The sequence below is a fragment of the Triticum aestivum genome, chromosome 4D (genome assembly GCF_018294505.1).
Source record: "Triticum aestivum cultivar Chinese Spring chromosome 4D, IWGSC CS RefSeq v2.1, whole genome shotgun sequence".
Classification (NCBI taxonomy): Eukaryota; Viridiplantae; Streptophyta; class Magnoliopsida; order Poales; family Poaceae; genus Triticum; species Triticum aestivum.
This window is the reverse complement of record NC_057805.1, coordinates 364,546,296-364,555,355: the sequence shown is the minus strand read 5'-3', so window position 1 is coordinate 364,555,355 and position 9,060 is coordinate 364,546,296. Positions and strand designations below refer to the sequence as shown.

General features: G+C 51.7%; 2 protein-coding genes across 2 annotated transcripts in view; one reads left to right on the top strand and one right to left on the bottom strand.

Annotated features, from left to right (window-relative positions):
- Window positions 1-1,371: 1,371 nt before the first annotated feature.
- LOC123097947 (uncharacterized) lies at window positions 1,372-4,595 on the top strand. The gene is made up of 3 exons (XM_044519804.1): window positions 1,372-1,877; window positions 1,986-2,381; window positions 3,619-4,595. Exons 1-3 carry the CDS (start codon window positions 1,563-1,565, stop codon window positions 4,258-4,260), a joined length of 1,353 nt encoding a protein of 450 aa, XP_044375739.1. The 5' UTR covers window positions 1,372-1,562; the 3' UTR covers window positions 4,261-4,595.
- Window positions 4,596-5,041: 446 nt separating this feature from the next.
- The window catches only part of LOC123097946 (uncharacterized), a gene marked incomplete at its 5' end in the record, with an annotated part of 4,845 nt that continues 826 nt past the window's right edge, over window positions 5,042-9,060 (bottom strand). The window contains 2 exon segments of the mRNA XM_044519803.1: window positions 5,042-5,561; window positions 5,677-8,159. Of these exon segments, the coding sequence (XP_044375738.1) occupies window positions 5,274-5,561; window positions 5,677-8,067 (2,679 nt within the window). The 3' untranslated portion in view covers window positions 5,042-5,273.

Here is a 9,060-nt window from a genome sequence, read left to right as displayed (position 1 = left end):
CAGCAACCTGGTTGGCACGTCGGGAGGAGGAGGAAGAGACAAGATCTCCAGCCCACACGAACGCCAATACAATACAATACCCATACCCCCGATAGAGATACTACTACCAGTATAGTACTGGCAGGCAGCACGCATGGACGGCGCAAGCGTACAGCCCACAGCGCAACAAAAACGGGTTGGAATCGAGCCGGGATCCGATCCACCCTGCCTCGCGCCCCGTCATCACCCGCGCCGCGAATGGCTCGCGCGGCCGGCCGCCCCAGCCCAACCACCGGGATGCGATGGCCCCTTTTCCTTTTCCCGGTGGAAACTGCGTCCCGTCGCCCGTCCTTGCGATCTCGGGCCACGCGCGGCACAATCAAGCGACGATCATTGCGGCGACCTACCGACCGGGTCCCAGAGACGATTGGGGCGCGAGCGTCAACAGAGTCCTAATCCCGGTCGTGCTGCTACTACCGCTATCTAGCTCCTCCAAGCCCTTTTCCAAGCCGGTACTGGTCACGTACGCACGTAGGCAGGCATGGCATGGCATGGCTACCAGTTACGGAAAGGGACTCGGGCGCTCCCCGGGGACAGCCAGCCTGATTGCGTGGTCGTACGTCGCGGTGGGTGAGTGAAACCGGGAAGGAACATCCATCATCTTCTTGTGTGCAGTTCAGAGGTCTAGACCGAGAAACCCAGCGTGCTGCTGCTAGCACAGTGCGCGCGATGGCGAACGGCCGGGGTCGGCCAGAAGAAACCGTTAGGGATTGCTTGCTCGCTTGCTTGCTTGTGTCATCCTGAATCTTGGGCGTTGAACGATGTGATGGTAGCTCCTCCGATACGGGAGGAGCTCGCTGTTCATCGGCCTTGACTCACAAGAGCAATACGCAAGTTTCCATGTCGAATTGCTTGCCAAGGATGGATACACACTTCCTCGGTGACGGTTCCAAGTTCAGTCTGTTTCTGAACCAGTGTCATGCTCTTGATGACCTTACACATGCAGGAATGTTTTCCTTTCCGCTGTAGTTGGCGAGTAAAACATGAGACTAGTAGGTCGTATTAGGCCAAATTTGGTTTCACAAGAACCGGTTCAAACCGGAAAGTCCACGGAAAATCACATGCACTCCACTAAAGGAAGCGTGTGCGTGGGAACGCCATAGCCCAGCAGAAAAGGAGGAGGTTGAAACTCCACAAGGGAAATGTATAATTTTGTTGACGCGCTGACGCGCCGAGAAAATCTAGAAAAAGAAAATGTTAAACAAGACAGGGCAGAGCGTGCGGCCACGACCAGACTCCGGGAAAGATAACGAAAGGAAAGGGCAAATCTCCGGGCCCAGCTGCCAGCCGCCCGCACGGCCCATGAAAAACCGGTACAAGACCACCGAGACCAGGACGAGAGCGGAGGCGCAATAACCCCAACAAAAAGGAGGGCGAGCTCTCTCCAACACTTGGCCATACAGAGCAGAGCTGCGCAGCGCAACGCATCGCATCGCATCCACGGAGCCAGCAGCGTCCAGGGCCAAGCAGAGGAGGAGGAGATTGAGCTGTGGGAGAGCGCCCCTCTGTCGCCCGCGCGCCCCATGAGGAAATTGTGCCCCAACCTGGAGCGCGACGACGCGCTGGACACGGTGCTGGAGGTGCCCATCCCCGAGGAGATGTTCTCCGGCGGCGGCGGGGGCTCCCGCGGCTCCAGGTTCGGCTGCACCGGCGTCAAGGCGTGGATGCGCTCGCACGCCGCCGACCGCTCCGGCGCCGGCGAGCCGTGCTCCATGAGCCGCGGCGAGCTCCAGCTCATGCTCGGCGTCATCGGCGCGCCGCTCATCCCGCTCCCCGTCAGCCACGCCAAGCAGTCGCCCTCCTCGGTGCTCTGCGAGCAGCTCAAGGGCGACCCCATTGTACGTCCAGCTCTGACGACGCAAGATTGGTTTTCTTGCTTCTGACACAAGAAGAAGATTGGTTCTGACGATAATCGTTCGTGTGATGTGACTGAATTGGCATGGCAGGAATCGTCGTCGGCCAAGTACATAGTGCAGCAGTACATCGCGGCGTCGGGCGGGGAGTGGGCGCTGAACAGAGTGACGAGCATGTACGCGATGGGCAAGGTGCGGATGACGGCCGCGGAGCTCAACAGCAGCGACGCGGACGGCGGCGGCAGCAATAATGGCGGCGCCCACCGCGGCGGGAAGAAAGGCGGCGGCGGCGGCAAGGGCGGCGCCGGCGGCGAGATCGGCGGGTTCGTGCTGTGGCAGAAGAAGCCGGAGCTGTGGTGCCTGGAGCTGGTGGTGTCCGGCTGCAAGATCAGCGCTGGCAGCGACGGCAAGGTGGCCTGGCGGCAGACGCCATGGCACCAGTCCCACGCCTCCCGTGGCCCGCCGCGCCCGCTCCGCAGATCGCTCCAGGTGCGTATCGTACCACCACACGTACACGTTACCGTTATCGTGGACGTGTTTTTTGCTACTCCCCGCACGCGTACCGTATCCAAGGACTCTTACTAGCCACTATGCGTGGTCGCGTGGCATGCTACTGAACGCAATGAACTCTCACGTAGCTTAGCTAGGGCAGTGATTAGGCTTCACGCAACAACCAGACGAGCTTAAGATTTTGATTGATGAAAGAACAAAAATCATTGCCAAGTAGACAGCTTACGCCTGGACTGCTGGTGATACGAGTCTGACGTTGCTAGTTGGTCGGACGTAGGGGGCGAGCCCATTGTTGTCATCGATCAATGGCTCTTAATTAGTGGTTGCCTTGTTGGTATTGCCGTATATGCTAACATGGACATGAACTTCTGTGGAAAAAAAGCATGGACATGAACTTAGACGCTGACGCTTCGTACGCATATTCGGTGCCCGTATTCTTACGAGCAGGCAGGGTAATAGTACCTGGGGCAGACCGTACGCCGGGTACAACACCATTATCATGGCTACAGTATGTATGTCGGTGCGCGCGGTGTCGACTGTACCGCGTGCATGCGTAGAGGGACGTTGATCATCACTACAGTATGTACGTACATGCATCGCCCCTGCACGCTGTCGGCGGGGCAGAGCAGAGCAGAGGAGAAGGGATGTTAATTTCCCGAGCGAGCGCACGGGCCGGGGACATAATTACGCCTTTTGATCATTGGTCGTCAAGGTCCAGAGCAATGTCGGGGATAAGATCGGATGGCGCTGGAGATCCAGGTATCTCGCCGGTACGTTACGTGGATTTGGGACGGAGGACTCATCATCATTGCATGCCGCGGAAGGTAATTAGTGCGGCAATGACGACGGAGGGGGCTCGACATACCTATGGTTAGCGCGGAGGGCGCGGCGTGATTAGGGGGAGGGGGCCAACGTGCGGGCATGTGCGGCCGGCCGGACACACCACATGGACATGGGCCTCACCCCCTCCGTCATCAAAATCGGTTGGTGATCGTCCACCCGACCCGACTCTTCCCGGTAATCGCGCCGCACCAACCTGATCGCACAAAAAAATACTCGTCTAGTCTCGCCGCGTGCTCCAATCCATCCACCCGTTGTTAATTTGACCATGGAGTCAACCCTCTACTTTTCGCACCTTCACGGCTGATGATTTGGGTTGGACACATGAGTAGTGACGTGGAGCTGACGTGTGTGTTCTCTACGAATGGACGTGCAGGGGCTTGACCCGATGCTGACGGCGAGCCTGTTCGCGGAGGACTCGGTGTGCATCGGCGAGAGGAGCATCGACGGCGAGGACTGCTTCGTGCTCAAGGTGGAGGCGGAGGCGTCCAGCCTGCGGGCCCGCAACAGCAGCAGCGTGGAGATCATCCGCCACACCGTGTGGGGCTACTTCAGCCAGCGCACGGGCCTGCTGGTGCAGCTGGAGGACTCCCACCTGCTGCAGATCAAGTCCGGCGCCGGCGGCGGCTCCGTCTTCTGGGAGACCACCATGGAGTCGCGCCTCCGCGACTACCGCGCCGTCGACGGCGTCAACATCGCCCACTCGGGCCGCACCGCCGTCTCGCTCGTCCGCTTCGGGGACACCCACGACGGCGGCAACACCCGGACGCGCATGGAGGAGCACTGGGACATCGAGGAGGTCGACTTCAACATCTGGGGCCTCTCCATGGACTGCTTCCTGCCGCCCAGCGACCTCAGGGACGCCAAGGAATCGCAGCAGCAGCAGCAGGAGCTCGCCGTCGTCAAGGCCGCGCGGCCGCCGCCGCTGAGGATACCGGCCGTGGCCGTCGTCCGCGTAGGGCCGTCGCAGGTGGCCGCCGTCAACCTGGACGAAACGGAATCGCTGCTTGCCAGATGATGATGATGGCATACCAACACCACACACAACACGTAGTAGTAGTAAAATAGAGCTGTATGTGTGTACGTGACACTCGTCGCAAATATGAAATATCTACAACATCTGTAAATACGTTTCAGGTGAGGCCTTTCTTTTCTTTTTTAAGGTGTGGATAAAGCCTAAGCTAGAATTGGGAGTGAGCTACGTACTGTAGTAGTGAGTAATTCGGGCTAGGTGTATACTCTAATTATAGAAGATGTATTGTAATGAGCTCAACGAAGCTCCGTCGATGTAAATTTGAAAGAATCTCCCAGCTCTGCTTTGGTCACATAATAGACATTAACTTGTCTTGCAAAGCTTGCCTTTTTCCCAAGAAAATGTATGACGCCACAGTGACGGCTTCCTGGGAGCAGAACGTAGTAGGAAGTGTGGGCAATCGAGCGGACCGAGATAAGATGAAACTGCAGCGAACAACACTTCTCTGAATAAGAATGTACTACCTCTCTAACTAAATACTCCCTCCGTTCCTAAATATTTGTCTTTCTAGAAGTTTCAAATGATGACTACATACGGAACAAAATGAGTGAATCTACATTCTAAAATATGTCTATATACATCCGTATGTGGTGACCATTTGAAATCTCTAGAAAGACAAATATTTAGGAACGGAGGGAGTAGTACAAATCTTAAATTTAGTTACAAAGGGAGTAATATAAGACCTTTTAGATCACTAGTAGTACTAGTAAATAAGCGTACCGTTACTGCATGGGATTGACTGTCAGTCACATAAGAAGAGAGCACATGAAAGGGGTAAATAAGCACTGAGATGAGCCTTGCAGCAGCATCACATAGTCACATTTACATGTACAGCTAGCTATAGCTTATGCCTAAAGCCAGTTCCATAAGATTCATCACTTGCCATGTGCGAGAATCGCACAAGGACCATTATATATTGGCCCAGCAGCACTGCTCAAATTACAAGAGAAAAATGAAAAGAAACACATCATTTTTAATTATCGCGACAAGCTTGTTAGCTAGGCTCGCCCTACGGGAGATAGAGGTGGCTGACGCGGCACATAGCTGGCCGGAGCTCTACCTTGGCCGGCTGCTGCCATAGCCTTCAGCTTATGATCGGCAAAGACTGCATCGTCTTGCGAGGCTGGCAAATCGGCCTGCGTCCTCACAGGGCTCCTCCCGTGAAGCATCACTATACACATCGCGAAAGCCTGAAGTAGAGCAATGGATGATCTGAATTCGACTGCGTATAACCCTTCTTTAAATGAAACCATACTGAAGGCATGACGATCTTCCCGTGATCGACCCTGCAAATAAATACAGGCAAGGTTACATCAAGCGTCAGTCGATTTGTTATGTCATGGATACTGATATCAAATCATTGATTGAAGCAAGCAAGAGTAGGGAAGCACAAAGGCACACCTGAGAGAGCAAGTCGAATCGATGACTGCCATCCTGCGTTTGGTTCACCTGAATAGACTTGCATCCTTGGTTTCCTTGGGTGTTGTCGGTGAGGATACTCAGCGTGCAACCTTCATCCCACCCACCACAGTCACATGATCCTCTGGATCTCCACCTCTCCATCAGAGGTAAAGGCTGTCCAGAAGTTGATGCGCCGTGGAAGCCGTTAGGTAGTATGGCAATAACACTGGCTGGAGCTGAACTAGCATTTGTCATGTTACGGTAGATGTTTCCCAGAGGAGGGCAAGAGCAGCCAATTGGTGCTGAACTACCTCGGCTAGAATTCTGTGAAGATGATTGATGAGGAGTTTCTGCTGTTTGAGGAACTGCGCTGATAAAAGCCCCAATTTCTCTGCTAATGTGTGAATCACCAGGTTCATCAGGTGTTGGTAGCAGTTCAGAACCAACCAGCACAAATTCCCTGTGCACATGAAAATCTCTTGCATGGCAGCATCTCGATTTTCGTCGTGAGATCTTCATTTCCCCAACAATACTGGATACCAGTTGATGTTTCTTGTTCTTATTGCCTGCTGTGATCCAAGCTCCACTCTTTTTCTTGGGCTCTTCAACAGTGAATAAAGTATATGCACTTTCCAGATCATCCTTGTCAGAGATGCCCTTCCTTCTCACAGTGGCCGCCAGGATATCAGAATCACCATAAGAAAGCATGAATAAAGGTAGGCCGTTTTTCCATGCTAGCTGCAGAAGCGCTTGCCTTGTTCTTGTTGAATCCCTTTCTTGGTTGAGGTACCTCTCACTGTTCAACAGCACACGAGGAGGCTGATTTATGTTTGCTTCAGCATGGTTATTTGAATTGACTACTGCATCAACTGACCTACGCTGCACATTTTGTGATCCAGACCCTTCCAAGTTAATCGATTGCTTATTAATACTGCTTGACAGATGACACTTTGGAACAAATGAAGCTTGAATTGGTGCAACAGAAGTGGATGGTTGCCTAGGCTTTAATAGTGGATCTAACATCCTCCTCAATGGGCTGCGTCTACCTCTGCTGTTTGATCGCTTGTCCTCATTAATCTTATCCACAGAGGTGTCAGGCCGTCGGGGAGATGGTGCTTCCTTCAGGCTAGAGCATCTGCCCATTCCATTCAGCCCAGAAACAAGATGACGATCAGGCAGCACATCCATATCAGTGAACTTTGAGCTAATCAGGAGAGGTTTCTTGCAGACACTAACAGGAGATTTGTGTCTGTTACCGTGTTCACCTCTTGTTACAGCTGCCCTAACAAAAGCATCTCTAGTTGCAGAGCTACTGGTGCCAAGCTCTTCAGTGGAATCCATGATGGGGAGTGGACATGAGTATGGAATACGAGGAAATTCAGGGGATTGGCCAATATCCTCCAAGAAACCGACAGGTGACCTACTGCCATTTCTTTCTGTTTCCATCACAGCACTTGGTATTAGACCACTGAAGCCATTGCTCTGCAGAGGGTCGACACACATGGAATCATCGTCATTGGGTGTGAAGAAACTTCTCCCGGTGTTATCATCATCTGTAAAAAGCCTGCGGGAACAGTGATGAACAGCCTCCTCTATCTTCCTTGTAGTATCTTCATCAACCATATCATGCGGCGTGCAGCTCCCAGAGGCAGCAGTCACAGAGTCTGCGGGGGGAGAAAACTCGCTGAGATTTAAGCCATCACTGTTACCACTGTTCTCTGTATGAAGGTGCTTGCCATGCCCCGGCAACAAGCTCAACACTGCGGAATTTGGGCTAGGTGAATTGGCCTTCTCATCGTGTTTGTCCACAGGACTGCTTTGCTGAGACTTCATAAAACAACGCTGGTGGTCATTCAGTGGAGACTGATTGCTATCAAGAGATTTGCTGCTGGGGCTTGCAGAAGAATGAGATGGAGAAGAGAATAGAACAGATCTGCTGGTATCAGATGAAGAGGCTCCATGGCTGCTATAGGGCTCATGTTTTTGTTCATGAGACCACCTTGCAAGAAGGCCCCACTCAAGAACCCCAACATTCAGTGCCTTGTCCTGAAGATGGTCAGCCGTCTCTTTGCGCTGTAAATAAGAAGGAACTTTGGACATATGCTTGACAAGTTCATCAACAGTAGTTGCCTTTCGTGCAGGCCATGGTTTTGAGCTCTTCAAGCCTACATCCCCTTCTGCATTTCGAGGTTCTCGCTGCCTTCGAATCTTGTCATTCTTCACAACTCTGATTCTATCTTCAAATTTTCCATCAATGTTTCCACCGGCTGCTGAGTCCTGCTTTGGAACTTGCACTAATTGTTCTGACTGTGAATTACCCCTCTGACGCCCTTCACGGCTTGATGTGATCTTCACATTTCTTTCTCTAACAAGCTGTCCTTTTGTCGCCATCTTTGTAACGGTTTAACATAACATGCACACCTTTTCAATTTATCTCGTGTATGAGCAACAGGAGAAATTACCACCTGACTGAATCCGATACCCTGAAAGGTTCAACAGAAAAAGATTCAGGACACTACAATCTCCTAAATCCTGGGGCTCATATTTAGTCAAACCAGGAAAAGCTAGCACATATGTAACTTTTGTATTTCTGCCAGCCAGAATACAAATTAACTGGGATTAGTGATCAGCAATAGCATGCAGTACCGCTGTACACATTTAATATTGCGTTGGGTTATCTTAATTTAGAGCCATGAATCTGTCGGTGGATGATCACATCATTTTGTCTCCCGGGGATCCTGGACTTATGATTTGTGATGTGTCCCCATGCCCTCAGCTGGTCGGGACTTGCAGAGAGACAATTTTTGACATGATAATGTTCTAATTTGGATATGTTAACAATCCTAGATACAATAAAAGGAAGAGGGAACAGCAAAGTTGGGAGGTTGGGGTGAAGCTATTCATATATTAGTGCAGACCGTGCGGTAGCCTGTATTAAAAAATAGTAATGCACAAGTACAACGCACGGGGTCTAGCCAGCCTTCAATAATTCAGTCAAGGCACTACTCCAGTATTAAATCAACATCGGACCATCTTTCCCCGTTGCCCTCAAGAAAACGGAACCTATTTGTCCATTTGGGTTGATTTTTGGGGGAGAACAAGAGAAAAAACAAGACATAATCCTGTGAGCCTGTGTGAACGTGTGAACGTGGAAGCCTGACTACCAGCCAGAAGCAAAAGAAATGTACAACTGTACTCGTACAAGATAATAAGATAATAACAAAAGAAAGAAAAATTACTAGATGATTGATTGATGGGTCATCCGCCGTGCCGGACTCTGAATAACGAAGAATAGATAGACAAGAAATTGCGACTCGAATTTAGCATGGAGTAGATTAAAATAAAGTTTTCCTTGTTTGCAGACCACCCCACAGATTGCATCAC

Bases quoted from the DNA above. Each gene is read 5' to 3' on its own strand.
- LOC123097947 (XM_044519804.1), top strand. From the start codon at position 1,563: ATGAGGAAATTGTGCCCCAACCTGGAGCGCGACGACGCGCTGGACACG. The intron at 1,878-1,985 runs GTACGTCCAGCT...TTGGCATGGCAG, and splicing joins AGCTCAAGGGCGACCCCATT to GAATCGTCGTCGGCCAAGTA. The intron at 2,382-3,618 runs GTGCGTATCGTA...ATGGACGTGCAG, and splicing joins CGCTCCGCAGATCGCTCCAG to GGGCTTGACCCGATGCTGAC.